This window comes from Struthio camelus, chromosome 18, assembly GCF_040807025.1.
Source record: "Struthio camelus isolate bStrCam1 chromosome 18, bStrCam1.hap1, whole genome shotgun sequence".
NCBI classification, from domain to species: domain Eukaryota; kingdom Metazoa; phylum Chordata; class Aves; order Struthioniformes; family Struthionidae; genus Struthio; species Struthio camelus.
The window spans coordinates 19,264,368-19,279,700 of record NC_090959.1 but is presented as its reverse complement, the minus strand read 5'-3'; the positions used below and the strand labels follow the sequence as shown (position 1 = coordinate 19,279,700).

The 15,333-nt window shown below is 73.8% G+C and overlaps 1 protein-coding gene across 4 annotated transcripts; it reads right to left on the bottom strand.

The window, feature by feature from the left end:
- Window positions 1-5,817: 5,817 nt before the first annotated feature.
- Window positions 5,818-13,795, bottom strand: LOC138061545 (papilin-like). Of its 4 annotated transcripts, none has more exons than XM_068912819.1 (19): window positions 13,635-13,795; window positions 12,241-12,456; window positions 11,323-11,472; window positions 11,024-11,105; window positions 10,732-10,799; window positions 10,527-10,625; window positions 9,694-9,873; window positions 9,393-9,524; window positions 9,141-9,242; window positions 8,932-9,054; window positions 8,634-8,777; window positions 8,313-8,459; window positions 7,892-8,041; window positions 7,635-7,781; window positions 7,432-7,551; window positions 7,212-7,349; window positions 6,775-6,909; window positions 6,558-6,692; window positions 5,818-6,111 (listed from the first exon to the last, which is right to left on the bottom strand). In XM_068912819.1, the coding sequence occupies exons 1-19, from the start codon at window positions 13,708-13,710 to the stop codon at window positions 6,101-6,103; spliced, it is 2,355 nt and encodes a 784-aa protein (XP_068768920.1). In that variant the 5' UTR covers window positions 13,711-13,795; the 3' UTR covers window positions 5,818-6,100. The 4 variants fall into 4 exon arrangements, with proteins under 4 accessions (XP_068768920.1, XP_068768922.1, XP_068768919.1 ...); XM_068912821.1 differs by having other exon boundaries at window positions 5,821-6,111; window positions 11,024-11,167; window positions 13,635-13,742; XM_068912818.1 differs by having other exon boundaries at window positions 5,822-6,111; window positions 10,732-10,899; window positions 11,024-11,167.
- Between the last annotated feature and the right edge of the window lie 1,538 nt (window positions 13,796-15,333).

Below are 15,333 nucleotides of genomic sequence, written 5' to 3'. Positions count from 1 at the left end.
TCCCGCAGCCGCGCTTCGTCCTGGCCTCGAGCACCTTCACACGCTTGGCCACGCGTCCCTCTTGGTGCCCCGGCTCGCTGGCTCCCCGCTAACGGCTCCGCTACCTGCCTGCATTCCTGTGCCCGCTGCGTTCCCGCACCCGCTGCGTTCCCGTGCCCGCCGTTTGCCCGCGCCCACGTTCCCGCGCCCTCTGCGTTCCCGCGCCCGCCGTTTGCCCGCGCCCGCGTTCCCGCACCCGCTGCGTTCCCGTGCCCGCCGTTTGCCCGCGCCCACGTTCCCGCACCCGCTGCATTCCCGCGCCCGCCGTTTGCCTGCGCCCGCGTTCCCGCACCCGCTGCATTCCCACGCCCGCCGCTTGCCTGCGCTCACCTGCCGACACCAGCCGGGCCCAGAGGCAGAAGAGCCCCAGGAGCAGGAGCAGAGCCGCCAGCCTCATGGCGCGCGCGGGGCCGGCTGTGTCAGGGCTGCGTGCCCAGGTGCAGGCAGGGGGGGTTAAATCCTGCCCGTGACAGAGGTGGCACCCAGTGACCTGCCCGTGCCCTGGCTCCCGGCACGCTCCATCCGAGCGTGAACCACTTCATCTCCTCCTTCCCATGTGCCAGGACACCCGAAGGTTGGGAGCCCCGAGGTGGCTGCGCGCCCCGGCGCTCGGCTCGGGCTCTGTGCCGCAGCGGCGGGGAGCCGCTGGCACGGGCGCGACGGCTGAGGCCAGCCCTGGCGGGCACGGCCGGCTGGGGAGCCGGGAGCCGAGTGCCCGGCGCGGGGCTCGGCCCTGCTGGAGCGGTGGGGGGGGCTCGGGGCAGGTGTGTGGAGCAGCCCGTGGTGCCCTGGCAAGCCGCGGGGTATTGTTCTGCCTGCCGGAACAATCGCTCGCTCCCGAGGGACGTCCTGTGACCGGCCACGGTTCGCAGCCCCGTGCCGCCAGCACCCTCGCTCTGTGGCTGGAGCTGGGCCCCTCGGCCCCGAAACCACCCTGCCTGGCCCGGGGCGGCCGGTGCCCACCCAGCCCTGCGCCACGGGGCCGCAGCCCTCGGGCCGCCCCGCGGGCTCCAGCAGCGGCTCTGGCCCCGCGCTCCCAGAGGCTCCCCAGTGCCTCGGCGTGCAGGGTGCCCCGTAGGTGCTCCAGCGGCAGTGGCAGGCCCAGAGCTGCTGTCTGGCCCTAGAGGCCAGACAGAGGCTTCGCCCCATGGGGCTGCAGAGGTGCTGTGGTGGAGCATGTCGCAAGCCGGGGCTTTCCCTCCCGGCTCCCTTCCTGGAGAGGCGGACGAGCACCAGCACTCTGCTGGGAAAGCTGTGTGCACGTGCGTGGGTGTGCATGCATGTTTGTGTGTGCACGTATGCAATCCTGGCTGCGTGTGAACACCTGTGTGTGTGCACTCCACGTGGTCTGGGCATCTGTGCAATCCCAGCTGCTGTGCACACATCTGTGTGTGTGGGGGGATCCAAGCTGTGCGTGTGTGGAGGCGTGACTGCACATGTGTGTGCATGTGCAACCCAAGCTCTGTGTGTGTGTGTGCGTGCATGCCCGTGTGTGTGTGCGTGCATGCCCGTGTGTGTGTGTGCATGTGTGTGCAATCCAAGCTCTCTGTGTACATGCGTGCATGCCTGTGTGTGTGTGTGCATGTGTGTGCAGTCCAAGCTCTCTGTGTACGTGCGTGCATGCCTCTGTGTGTGTGTGTGCATGTGTGTGCAATCCAAGCTCTGCGTGTGTGTGCATGCATGTGTGTGCAATCTGAGCTCTGTGTGTGTGCATGCGTGCATGCCTGTGTGCGTGTGTGCATGTGTGTGCAATCCAAGCTGTGTGTGTGCATGGCGCCAGCTCCCTTGTCAGCCGCCGGAGCCATGGGGACAAGCTCCCATAGGTGTGTCCCTGCGTGGGCCGGACAGAGGTGACACACAGGCAGAACTGGTCCCAGGAGCACGCGGAGTCACGAGAACAGGGGCACTTGCGAGCTTCGGCTCTGCTGTGCCTGGGCATCCCTGCTCCCTGCTCTCGCTGGGGCTGCCCCTGCCCTGGGGGAGGCAGCGGGGATGGTCCCCTTTTGTCAGCGCCGGGAAGGACAGGGAGATGGGGAGCAGCGTCAGCCCTGGCACGCCAAGCGGAGCCAGCGGGGATGTGTGCGGCAGCAGGGACCAGCTCTGCCCCCTCGCCCCCCCCCCGGCCTTGCGGTCCAGGGCTGGGGCAGGAGCATCGTCCCCCGGCCCCGCCGGCAGCCGGGGGCCTCGGGCTTCGCGCCCGCTGGCCGTGCCTCCTGCGTCCTGCGAGCACCCTGGGAAACGCCCCTGCCCTGGGAGGCGTCGCATTCCTGGGTCCGGCCCGGGGCTGGGCCTCCTCGGGTCACTAGTGCCGCCGAGGCCGGGCGGCGTTCGGCCTCGCCGGCAGCGCTTCCTCCGAGCCGCTGCCTGCCGCACACGTGACTCATGCTGCATGCCTGCCCTGGTAGCGTGAGCTGCATGCGGCATCACGACGAGGCAAGACAAGGGGTTTTATCTGCACAGGGCTTCCTTGGTGTGTGGTTTTCTTTTATATGCAATATTAACTTTGGCCTTCCTGGAAAAAAAAAACCCTCATCCGTGATGCTCCTTGCCCTGCGCACCTAGTACCGGCTGCCGACCCGCATTCCTCCGCAGCGTCAGTCCTGTTTGGCGATGGCCTTATCACCTGTGCAGAGAAAATAAGAACTATTCTGCAGTACGATTTAACTCGTTACAATAATCACCTGGGCGGATGAGATGCCTCAGAGAGATATCAGGGGAAAAATGCAGCCCAGTGGATTTTGGCTTCGCGACTTTGCCTGCCTGTTGGAGCAAGGCTGGGAGTTTCTGTCCAACGAGGGAATTTCCTGGACAGCTCAGGGCTTGTGGGGGACGAGGGGAGGGGGCCGCAGAGCCGCTGGCCCCAGGACCTGCCGTGGCCTTGGTGCCGGTCTGTCCCCGGCTCGGGGGCCGACACCACCGGTCTCCTGGCTAAAACCGCCTGCGAGGGGGCCTGGGGCGCTCGGACCGGGCTCAGCCCCTGCGATGCTCCGTCGCAGCCCGGCCGTCCCGAGCCGGGGATGCTGCAGGGCGCTGCCGTCCTCGGGGCAGGAGTGCCCAGGAGGTGCCCCGCGACCGACGGACGGGGAGGCTGCAGGGCTTTCCCGGGCGGCTCCCGCCCAACCAGCCCTGGTCCAGCTTTCCCAGCCCCTCCCCGCAGAGCTTTCCTCTCCCTTCACTTCCCCTTTGGGACAGTAATGACAGCTGTAATTACACTGACGATTATGTGTGCGGAATGGGAGCAGCTTAAGCTGTTTCTCTCTCCTTTTGGCCGGTTTCGCCCTGCGCTCGCCCACGCGTGCGGGCAGCCTCGCGGCGGGGGCCGTTCCCGGGGCCGGGGCGGAGAGCCGGGCAGGAGCGTGCGGAGGGGTCCGGCCTGGGTCAGGGTCCGGGGCTGCGCGGCGGCCAGGGCCGGTGCCAGCGCGGCGACGCGCGCTGCCCCAGCACCGCCGGCACAGCTGGCGGCAGAGCACGGCCCGTGCGCAACCGCTGCCCCTGCTCTTGCCGTGCTGAGCTCTGGGCAGAGCCGGGCTCCGGGCAGAGCTGAGCCGTGTTAAGCTGTGCCGAGCCGTGCCGTGCAGAGCTGGGGTCCGGGCAGAGCTGAGCCGTGTTAAGCTGTGCCGAGCCGTGCCGTGCAGAGCCGGGCTCCGGGCAGAGCTGAGCTGTGCCGAGCTGTGCAGAGCTGAGCCGTGCCGAGCTGTGCCGAGCCGTGCCATGCAGAGCTGAGCTCCGTGGCGAGCTGCACCGGGCTGAGCCATGCTGAGCTCTGTGCGGAGCGGAGCTGTGCTGTGCCGTGCCGTGCAGAGCTGAGTCGTGCCGTGCCGTGCCGAGCTGTGTCGTGCAGAGCCGAGCTCCGGGCTGAGCTGAGCTGTGCCCGGGGTGCCCAAGGGCCCCGCGCCGGGCGCCTTCCCGTCCTACTGGTCCCCCCGGCTCCGGGACGCCGCGGCCGGCTCCTCCCGCGGGGCGACCGCGGCGGCCAGGCCCTGCCGGGGTGCGGCCCGGCACTGCACGGCAGGAATCAGCCCTCTCCCTCCGCCCCGCTGGCGCGCCTTAAATCCTGGCCCGCCGCCCCGGGGGCCCAGACCGGGCTCCCCGGGCACCATGGAGCCGCGCACCTTCCTCCTCCTCCTCCTGCTGCTGCTGCTGCTGCTCGCAGCCCAGCTCCCCCTCCCGGCGCGGGCTGGCCCGGCCCCGCGCGCCGCGGGTGAGTGCACGGGGGGCGCCGCGGGCTGGGGTCTGCCGCCCCGCGTGGGGCCGGGGCCAGGCTCGCGGGCAGCCCGCCGCCCCCGCGCACCGCCGGCCTGAGCTGCTCCGTCCCGCAGAGAAGGCCGGGTACTGCCACCACCTGCCGGAGGCGGCGGGCTCGCCGGGCCGGGCCGGCGGCTCCTGCCGCGGGGACGCGGTGGGCTCCCGCTGCGCCAGCGACGCCGGCTGCCCCGGTGCCACCAAGTGCTGCCCCAGCCAGTGCGGCTGCACGTGCCAGGAGCCGGTGCTCGGTGAGGTTGCGCCGTGCCCGGGGGCAGCTCGCCGCCCGGCTCGGGGGGCGGTTCCCGCGCCCGGGACTGACGCGCGGGGGCAGCGGCCGGGCAGGGGCTGGCGGGCGCCTGGGGCGGGACGGGGCGCGGGGCGCTGCGCCCAGCCGCTCCGCCGGGCTCCTGGGTGCCCAACCCGCCCGGCCGGGGAGCGGCGAGCCCGGCCGGGTGCCCACTCCGCGCGCGCGCCCGGCTCATCGCCGCCCCTTTGTCCTCGGCAGACTTCTGCTACCTGCCCTCCGAGTGTGGGAACTGCAAAGCTCGCTTCGTCCGCTTCTTCTACAACGCGTCCAGCCAGCAGTGCCAGGAGTTCATTTACGGCGGCTGCGGCGGGAACAGGAACAACTTTGAGACCGAGGGGGAATGTTTCCAGGCCTGCTCGCACGCCGGTAACTAGCGGCCAGCCCGCGTGCCCCCGCGCACCCCCGGCTGCCCCCCGGCGCCGCGGGGGCCTTGCGCTGCACAGGGGCCGGCGGGCGCCTGGGGAGGCCGGCTGGCAGCGGCGGGCGACGGGCGTGCGGCTGCCTCCTCCGGCTCCCTGGTGCCCTGCTCGGGGACGCCCGGCCCTCGGGCTTTGAAGCTGTCAATACAAGGACTGGTCCTTTGATGAGCAGCTCTGGGTCTCGTCCTTTCTGCCCGAGCGGGACAGCAGCCGGCAGAGCCCGGTGCTCCGGAGCAGCCTGTCCTCGCCGGAGCCGCGGGCAGCGCGGGCACCCGGGGTCCCGCTCCTGCGCAGCCCGGCCGTGGGGGTCCCTGTGCCGGAGCTCCGGGTTTTGGAGCTTCTGCTTGCATCTGCCTCGGCTTCCAGCCCGCCCGGCTCTGCCGCCCGCTGCTGCCGTGCCGGGGCCGGGGCCTAAAGCGACCTAGTGGCGGGCAAGCAGCCCCAGCCCCGGCTCGTGGGACGGTCCCCGACTCCGACCGCCAGGCTGGCGAGCTGGGTCTGCGGCCGCCCGGTGCGGGGCGCAGCGCTGGCCCCGCGGCTGCAGCCCCGGCGTGACGGCTGTGCCTGTCGCCGGGATGAGCCCCGTCGCGGGACGGGTCCCCGCGGCCCCAGCACCATGCACGGTTTGGGCAGCCCGGCACCCCGGCGGTGCTGGGAGCGGGGCCCTGCTGCGCCCCCGGCACCGGGGCTCAGGGAGAGCCGCGCCAGACTGAGCCCCTGTTTGCATCCGAGGAAAAGTCTTCCTGCTGACGGGCGTCCGTCTCCCGCGCCGCCCTCCCCTCCCGGCCGGGAGCGGGCTGGCCGTGCCCTGGCGGGGCCAGCCGCCTCCGGGCGTCCGGCTTTCCCCGGCGATGCCGTGGCCAGGCCGAGCCCTGGGCTGGGACGGTCCCATCCTGCCCCTCGGCGCGCTGAGGGCCCCCCGGGGCTCCCGCGGGGCCGCCCAGCTCTGCAGAGACTCGAAGCCGCGGGAGACGGGCGCACGGTCGCTTTATTGCTGCTGGCCGCAGGGAGGGGACGGGCCGGCTCGGGACCGGGACCGGCCAGCGTCCCACAGCCGAGGCGTCTTCCCGGCGTGGTGGCGCCGCTCGTGTCATGCAGCACCTGAAAACGAGGAGCTGCTCGTCGGGAGCCCGAGGCTGCGGCGGGGCTGCCGGCGGCTGCCAAGCTCGGGCCCGGACCGGCGTCAGGCGAGAGCTTCCTGCTGCTCTGCCCCGGCCGGTGCGGCTACCGGGGCTCCAGGGGTGTTGGGGTGCGCGGGGGGACCGCGTGCGAGGGCAGCTGGGCACCGCACGGCCCCGAGACGGGCTGGGCCGGTGGCTGTGCAGGCGAAGGGCTGCGACCCTTCCTGGCCGGCCCCGCCATCGCCCCGGCATCACCCCGACATCGCCCCGGCATCACCCCTGCATCACCCCGGCATCGCCCCGGCATCACCCCGACATCGCCCCGGGATCACCTCAGCATCACCCCTGCATCACCCCTGCATCACCCCGGCATCACCCCGGTATCGCCCCGGCATCACCCCGGCACGGCTCCGCCGACCACCTTACCGCCCGGGACTGGCGTGCACACGTGGCCGCAGCCATTGCTGCAGCACTTCTGGCCCCAGGGACACTCCTCGTCGGCGCGGCACAGGTCCAAGCAGGTCCCGCGGCCCCTGGGGACGGGGCACGCTCCCACTCCGCCTGCACGGCCGAGCACCCGGCTGGGGGCACCGCGGGGCCGCAGGGCCCCCGCTGCAGCCCGGCCAGCCGAGCCGCCTCTCACCTTCGGGGACGTCCTCGCAGACGCGGCCGCAGCCGGTGCTGATGCATCTCTGCCCGCGGGGACACTGCGTGTCGGCGCTGCACTCCTCCGTGCACTGCCCGGAGCTGTGCCATGGCACGGCAGCATCGTCACTCTCTGTGGGTGGGAGAGGAAAGTCACATAGCTGCTCAGAGCTGAGGCCGTTCACACTCATCACTTACATGGGAACGGGACGGCCCCAAGGATGGCAGTCAGCCCCGATGCGGGCCGGGAGGTGACGGGACAGCATCGCGCACCGCCAGCCCCAGCAGCCCCCGGCACCCGGCTCCAGCGCCGAGCGGCACCAGCGCGGGAGGCCCCAGTGCTCCTGCCGGCTCAGCGCGGAGGAAGCGCCAGGCTCCGTTCCTGCCGGGCTCGGCCCGGCCGGGCGCTCCCACGTCCCGGCGCCAGGGGCTTACCTTCGAGGGAGGCCGGCGTGCACACGTGGCCGCAGCCGTTGCTGCAGCACTTCTGGCCCCAGGGACACTCCTCGTCGAAGGTGCACAGGTCCAAGCAGGTCCCACCGCCCCTGGGGACGGGGCACGCTCCCACTCCGCCTGCACGGCCGAGCACCCGGCTGGGGGCACCGCGGGGCCGCAGGGCCCCCGCTGCAGCCCGGCCGGCCGAGCCGCGGCTCACCTCCGGGAATGTCCTCGCAGACGCGGCCGCAGCCGGTGCTGACGCACCTCTGCCCGCGGGGACACTGCGTGTCGGCGCTGCACTCCTCCGCGCACTGCCCGGCGGCCCGGTCCCAGCTCTCTGCAGGGGCACGGCGAGCCGGGGGACTGAGCTGCCGCCGCGGGGTGACGGCCCGCTGCCCAGCCCGGCCGGCCCGGCCGTACCTGCGGGCATGGCCACGCAGTGCCAGCCGCAGCCCGTGTCGCAGCACTTCTCGTCCCGCTGGCAGATGCTGTCGTCCAGGCACTGGTTGCCGCGCCGGCCCCCCGGCTCCCGGCACGGCTCTGCCCTGGGGCACGTCCCGGGGTGCTCTGCCGGAGGAGAGGTGCGGGCGCGAGCGCGGTCCCCGCAGAGCCAGCCCCGCTGGCGGGCTCCCGGCAGGGGCCCCCGGCGCCCGCCGTGCCGGCCGCCCCACGCTTACCTCTGGCGGGGCGGGCGCAGCGCATGGCGCAGCCGGCGAAGCAGCACTTCTCCTGCCTGGGGCAGTCCCGGTCGTGGACGCAGGAGTCCTCCTCCGTGCACGGCTCAAACGCCTGCCGCGGCCTCACTTTCGGGCACTCGCCAGGTTTGTCTGAAAGGGGGTTGGGAGCGGGGCGGGGGCCAGCGCCTCCCCGCGGGGCTGGTCGTGGCCCCAGCCTTCCCGGCCCCTGGGGCCGCGGCCCTGATGCTGCGCCCCGGCCGTGCCTGCGCCGCTGCGGCGCCTCCCCGCGTCCTGCCCGCGGCCACGCTGCCAGGCTGGTGGTGTGCGGCACGGCGCGGTGCGGCACAGCACGGTGCAGTGCAGCACGGCCCGGCCCGGCCCGGCATGGCACGGCGACCCCGGCTCGCTGCCGGCCCCTCACCTGGCTCGGGGGCCGAGCACACGTGGCCGCACCTGCTGCTGCAGCACTTCTCCTGCGCCGGGCACTGCCCGTCTTGGGTGCACGAGGACTTGCACGAGGGCGCGGGGACCGGCATCTCCTCGGTCAGGGGGCAGATCCCCGGCTTTTCTGCAAAGCAGCGGGCAGAGGGGTTGGGGCGGCCGGGGGGCGGCAGCTCTCCCTGCCCAGAGCCTGCAGCTCCTGGTGCCGGGGGAGGGCGACTCCCCCTTGAAGCTTTCCCGCGCTGTCCCCGTCCGGCCCCGGCGAGTCGGGTCCCCGTGGCGGGGCGAGCGCGGCTCCTACCGCGGGACGGGGGCAGGCACACGTAGTCGCAGCCGCGCGGGCAGCACTTCTCCTCGCCGGGGCAGTCGCCGTCCCCGTGGCAGGCGGCCTCGCAGGCGTAGCTGGGGTAGAGCCCGGCGCTGGCGGGGCAGAAGCCGACCTTCCCTGCACGGACATGGAGCAGCGTGGCCGCGGTGCATCCCCTGCCGTCGCCCCGTGCCGGGACCGTGGCGCTGGCTCCGAACCTCTCTGCTGGCACTAAAGGCGCCCGGCCCCGGCCCTGCGGCTCGGCAGGGTTTCGGCTTCCCGGCGCACCCACCTTGGCTCAGCAGGCTGCACTCGCGGGCGCACCAGGTGCCGCAGCACGTCTCTCCTCCGCGGCAATCCTCATCGCTCCGGCACCTTGTCCCGCCGCGCCGGGCTGGGGCGGCCGTGGGGACCCCTGCGAGCAGCCCGGGGAGGCGGGCAGGGCGGGTGAGGAGCTCGCCAGGACTCAGGCAGGCTCAGTCCCCATCCCGCGGCACTCACCTTCGGCCCCGGCTCGGCACTCGGGGCTGCACCGGTGCCTGCAGCACGCCTCGGCGGGCGGGCAGTCCCAGTCGCCGCGGCAGCTCTTCCTCTCGTGCCGCTCTGCAAGGCGGGCGGCGGCGGGGCTGGGCAGGCGCCCCGCGCGTGCCGACTCGCAGCTGGACCCCAGGGCGCCCGGCGCCCCTGCCGCGGCCGGGGTGCAGGTCCCCGCGGCAGTTTCTCCTGCCCGGGGCCGTTCCCGGCCTCCCTCACCTCGGCGGTGCTCGCGGCACTCCCGGCTGCACCGGTGCTGGCAGCACACCTCGGCGTGGGGACAGTGCCGGTCGTGGTGGCATCGCCGCCGGTGGCGCGGCTCCGGGGAGGCGGGTGCCGGGGAGGCTGCCTCTGCGCGGCAGAGCGGGGATGGGGCAGCGGGGCCGGGGCCGAGCAGCTCTGCAGAGCCTTGCTGCCAGCCGGGGCCGGCCTGTGGCCGCTGCGCAGATGGGGCGCAAGCGAGAGACCTGCTCTCCGCTCCTGCACCCCCCTGTCCGGGGCCGTTCCTGGCCTCCCTCACCTCGGCGGAGCTCGCGGCACTGCCGGCTGCACCGGTGCTGGCAGCACGCCTCGGCCTGGGGACAGTCCCGGTTGTGGTGGCATCGCCGCCGGTGGCGCGGCTCCGGGTGGTGCGGCTCCACGGTGGCAGGCACTGGGCTGCCTTCCTCCGCGACGCGGAGCGGGGCCGGGGCCGTGGGTGCTGGCAGGGTGGAGGTGAGAGGCGGCGGGGTGGCCTCGCAGGAGGGTGGCCTCGCCGTCCCCACCATGGCCCCGCTGTTCCCTGCCCCTCGCTGCCTCCCTTCCCCGCACCAGCCCCCACCGGAGCAGCACTATGCTGCTCCTCATCCCAGCCCCTGCGCATGCCACGAGCTGAAGCAGGCACCCCGGCGGTGCCGTGTCCCCAGGCATCCCCCATGCACGTGTCCGAGCACTGCCATGCATGTGTCCGAGCAATGCTGTGCATGTGTCCGAGCACTGCTGTGCACGTGTCCAAGCAATGCCGTGCACATGTCCGAGCAATGCTGTGCAAGTGTCTGAGCACTGCCATGCATGTGTCCGAGCAATGCTGTGCATGTGTCCGAGCACTGCCGTGCACGTGTCCAAGCAATGCCGTGCACGTGTCCGAGCAATGCCGTGCATGTGGCCAAGCAATGCTGTGCACATGTCCAGTGTGCCTGTGAGAGGGGGGACAGGGCAGCCCCCAGGTGCTGCCAGCTCTCCCGCCAGCTCCACAGTCAGGTCCCGTTCCCGGCAGGGCGTCCTGCAGGGCCGCATGCTGCCTGCGGTCAGCACGGGACCCGTCCCCGTGCAGCCGGCATCGAGCCGTGCCCCTGCCCGCGCGGCGCCGCTCACCGGCCGGGGTCGTGGGCTGGCACTGGGGGCCGCAGCTGCCGTTGCAGCATTGCTGCGAGTCGGGGCAGTCGCCGTCGTCTCTGCACTCCCCGGGTTCGCCTGCGGTGCAGAGCGGGTGCAAGGCTTGAGGTGCGAGGGTGCCCAGCTCCGGGGAGCCCGCGGGGACGGGGACCCCTGCGCCCGGCCCCCAGGCACAGCCCCTCACCGCGGCCGTCGCAGGCCCGGCGACACGCCGCTCGCGTCTCGAAGTTGTTGGGGTTTCCCCCGCAGCCGCTGTAGAGGAAAGCTTCGCATTGCTGCGAGGTGGCGTTGTAGAAGAAGCGGCGCACGTAGCCCTGGCAGAGCCCCCTCTGCGCCGGCAGCTGGCAGATGTCTAGGGCACAGAGAGCCCCGTGCAGCCACCCGCGGCGGGACTCAGGGCTCTGCCGGGGCGCTTGGGGCTGCGCGAGGCTCCCTGCCTGCCCCGGCCCCGGCCGCGGGCGCCGCGGGGCCCTTACCCCGCACCGGCTCCAGGCAGGCAGGGCCGCAGCCGATGTGGCAGCACTTCTTCTTCCCCAGGCAATCCTTGTCCTCCAGGCACTGGAAGGAGCAGGGATAAAAGAGCTCCTCCGGGGCCGCCGCGGGGCAGGCGCCGGGCTTCTCTGCAACGCCGAGCGGCCGGGGGTGAGGCGGCCGGCGCGGGCGGCTGCACGGCCGGCGGCCCCGGGGCAGCGCCGGCCGGCCCCTCTGCCTGCCTGTGCCCGCCGGGGCCCGCGGCCGGCTGGCGCGGCGGCACGGCCGTGCCGCATTGCCCTACCTTCCGCCGGCGGCGTGCAGCGGAGCCGGCACTCCCGGGGGCAGCACTTCTGCCAGCCGGGGCAGCCGGTGTCGTTGGCGCACAGCGCCGGCTCCTGGCGGAGGCAGCGGGCGAAGTCTCGCGGGCAGGTGCCCGGCTTCCGGGGCTCTCCTGCGGCGGGGACGCCGGGCGGTGAGCGGCGCCGGCGCCGCGGGGGCTCCTCTTCCTCGCGGGAGCCGGCCGCGCTGCTCCCGGCCCGCCTCGCCGCCCCCGTGCCCCAGAGAGCGGCGATGGTGGCGGGTCCCCTCCGCGGGACGGGGACCCGGGCAGCCCCGCCGGTGGCTGCAAGTGGCCCTGCTGGGGCTTGGCCTCTTGGAGGGGAAACCTCGCTCGGGGGCTGCGGAGCAGGCGCTGCACGAAGCCGGGCCAAGCGCGTGCCCTGGCTGACAGCAACGACAGGCTTCCCCGAGCACCCTCTCCCTGCCGCTTGTGCCCCTTCCCTGCTGCATACATCCCTTCCCTGCCCTGTGCACCCCTTCCGTGCCCCCTGCACCCCTTCCCTGCTGCACACACCCCTTCCCTGCCCCCTGCACCCCTTCCGTGCCCCGTGTACCCCTTTCCTGCTGCATACATCCCTTCCCTGCCCCCTGCACCCCTTCCGTGCCCCCTGCACCCCTTTCCTGCTGCATACATCCCTTCCCTGCCCCGTGCACCCCTTCCGTGCCCCATGCACCCCTTCCCTGCTGCACACACCCCTTCCCTGCCCCCTGCACCCCTTCCCTGCCCCCTGCACCCCTTCCCTGCTGCCCCTCCTGCCCCCAGGGCAGCCGCCCAGCAGGAGCTCGGAGGGGCCGGTGCAGCGCAGGGCTGAGGCCGGGGCCCGGCGCGCAGGGGTTGGCAGGGCCACTGCCCGCCGCAGCTCCCTCTGCCCCTCGTCACCCAGAGGTGCCGGCTCCGCTTGACTTAGGCTCCAGTCCACGTCGCCAGGGGGTGGGAAACCGCCGCTGCTGTTTCCCAGCGGCGTGATGCAGCCGAGGCCGCAGCCGGTAAAGCAGCATTTCTGGTCCTGCGGGCACCCCCTGTCGTCGTCGCAGTCGTTGGGGCACGGCGCGAGGCCGGGCCGGGCCGCCACGGGGGGGCAGGCGCCGGCGTGGGCTGGCGGAGCGGGGGGCCGTGAGCGGCGGCACGGGGCCGCGGGGTCGGGGTCGGGCTGACCCGACCTCGCCTGCACCCGGCCGATTGCAACAGCGCGGCCGGCCGGCCAGAGCCCGCCGGCTGCCCGGGCGGCGCTTGCGGAGCGGAGCTGCCGGTGCCGCCGGCCGCGGGGCTGCAGCTGGCTCCGCCGGGGCGCAGCGCCGCTGGCAGCCCGCGGCGCACCACTTCTCGCCGGCTCGGCAGCCGCTGTCGTCGGCGCAGCCGGCGCGGTAGGCGGCCCCGTCGGCTGCGCCCCGCTGCTGGCAGTACCCCGGGCGCGCTGGGCCGGGAGGGAAGCGCCGGGATTGCCGGGAGCTTCGCAGGCCGGCGGTGTGCCCGTGCCGTGCCCCGGCGCGGCAGAGGAGCCCAGCAGGGAAGGGGCCGCGCTCGCCGCCGTCGCCCTGCTGCCCCCCCTTGCACCCAGCGGCGGGTCGGGGCCGGCGTCGAGCCGCGTGCGGCGCGGCACCCGGTGGGCCGCGAGTGCCTTTGCCGGGGCAAAAGGGGGGCTCGCGCATCCCCTTCGCAGCAGCACTTCTCGGCCCCACCGAGCCTGGCGGCCCCTGTCCCGGGCAGGTGCCGGAGCCGCGGCGCCGGCTGGGGGCAGGATCCTTCCCGGAGCACCCTGCGCCCGCGGAGCATCCTGGCCGCTGCGGGCCCTGCCCAGGCTGCCCAGCAGCCGCACGCTGCCCCCCCCGGGCCCCCCGCCGCGGCTCTGAGTCACCCCGGGAGACCCTGCCTTTGGCTACGAGCTGGCCTCCGTGCCCGGCTCCTCCGGCCCCGCGAGGCGCCGGCGGAGCAGCAGTTTGCGCTGGCTCTTGGCTGCGCTGTGCTGTTTGGGTTGCAAACAGAGGCGCTGCCGGGAGGGTTTCACTCCAAACACCAGCTGCTCGGGTAAAACAAAGGACCAAAATGCGCGCTCTCCCAGAGCGGCAGAGCAGGGCCTGCAGCTGGCTGAGCCGCCCCCGCGGCTTGGCGCGCTCGTCGCTTGTACCCGCACGGGCTCAGGACGGGGACCCCCCGGACCCCAGACCCCCGGACCGCTGGGGCGTGTGGCGGGTGCAAGGCAAGTCGGGGTGCACGTGGCCGCCCTGGGGTCACCTGCACCCGGCTGCTGCTGGCGTCGCCCGCTGGCTACTCACCGCCTTGCTCCGATGCAGCGGCCAGCTCTGCCCTGAGGACGAGGAGCCCCAGGAGGAAGAAACCCCTGGGCGCCATGGTGCTGCCGGGGATGCCTGCAAGAGCCCGGGGCTGAGCCAGACCTGGCTTTAAAGTCCCCAGGGGGGGGGTGCCGGGTGCAGCCCCCAGCTGCCGCGCCGAGCCGGCCGGGGAGAGGCAGGAGCGGCGGGAGGAGGGACAGTTCCCAGAACCGGCGGGCACCCTGCCACTCGTCCCGCTTATCTCCGGCGGGGACGCGCTTCGGGTCAGGGTGACCGGCCGGACAGGGGTGAGGAGGTGGGACGGGGACGGGGCGGGACGGGTGTAGGGACCCCGGGCAGCGGGTGTTGCCCTGGCTGGGTGGGACGGGGGGGGGAGCAGGGCCTGCTGCGGGCCCCCGCACGCCGGTGCTGATCCCCGCTCTGCCCTCTCCCCGGGCCGGGAGCTTCATCACCCGTCACCTGTGACTTCGTTTCTGAGCAGATTTGCACATTTTGGGATGCAGAAAGACCCTTCCTTGGTGCAAGCAGTCTGAGCGATCTGGTTTCTGGCACTCCCACCCGTGACTGCTGGGACAAGGGCGGCGCATCCCCGGGACGCGGCCGGAAGGCGCGCTCGGGGCTGACGGCGCTCGGTGCCCGGGAGGCGCCCGCACGGACACGGGAGCCTCCCCCAGCGCCGGGCCCGGCCGCCCGGAGCCGCCTGCACGCCCTGCTGCTGGGCGCGCGGAGGGGCTGCGGGTGCAGCCGGCCCGGCGCTCGCCTGCGCCCGCCGGGGCTGAAAGCGCGCAGCAAAGCAGACAGGCTGACCCCGAACGGCAAGGCTGCCACATGACGGTTTATTCTGTTTTAGTGCTGCTAAGCAGACTGAGGCGCCGCCGGGGAGGCGCGCGGCAGGACGGGCGCAGCTGAGCCGGGGGCAGGGGTCTGTGCCGGCCCCCGGGCTGCGGGGAGCATCGTCCCGTTCGGGGTGCAGAGGGTTGTGCACGGCCCCCAAGGGCACAGCTCGGAGGTGCTGCGGGTGCGGGAGGCTGGGACGGGCCCGAGCGATGCCCGTGGCCCTCGCCGGCCGCGCAGGTGGAGCCGTTGCGCAGCGGGGACCGGCGAAGAGCGGGAGCAGTGGGGCTGCGGGCGCCGCTGGCGGGAGCCGCTTTGCTCGTGCCCAGGGATGCGCTTGCGGAGCAGCGGGGTGGGAAGCGGCGGCGGCCGGCAGCTCCCGCTGCACCCTGCCCGGCCGGGGCTAGGCTGAGCCTGCGGAGAGGGAGGAGGCGGTCAGGGTGGGCGGCTGCCGAGAGCTGCGCGGCGCCAGGGCCGGGCGCCCGGCTGCGGGGACCGAGCGCGTGGCTGCGCTCCGTCCCTGGAGCAGCCCCACGTCGCCCCTGCCCGGGGTGGTGGGGCCGCAGGAGGGGGGCGAGCCGCAGGGTGGGCGGCTCCGGGGTGGGGGGGGGCGCAGCGCCGGCGCGCGGGGGTCTGGTCCGGCTCACCCCGCAGCGGGGGCACGCACGCCCGGCCGCAGTCCAGCAGGCAGCACTTCTGGCGGGGGGGGCAGTCCTGGTCCTCCAGGCACAGCACGCGGCACGCGGCGGCCCGCTCGCCAGCGGGGCAGAGCCCGGGCCGCGCTGGGCGCCGGCGGAGAGAGGGACGGGTGAGGGCCACGGCTGCCCCTGCTCGGCACCGCGGAGCT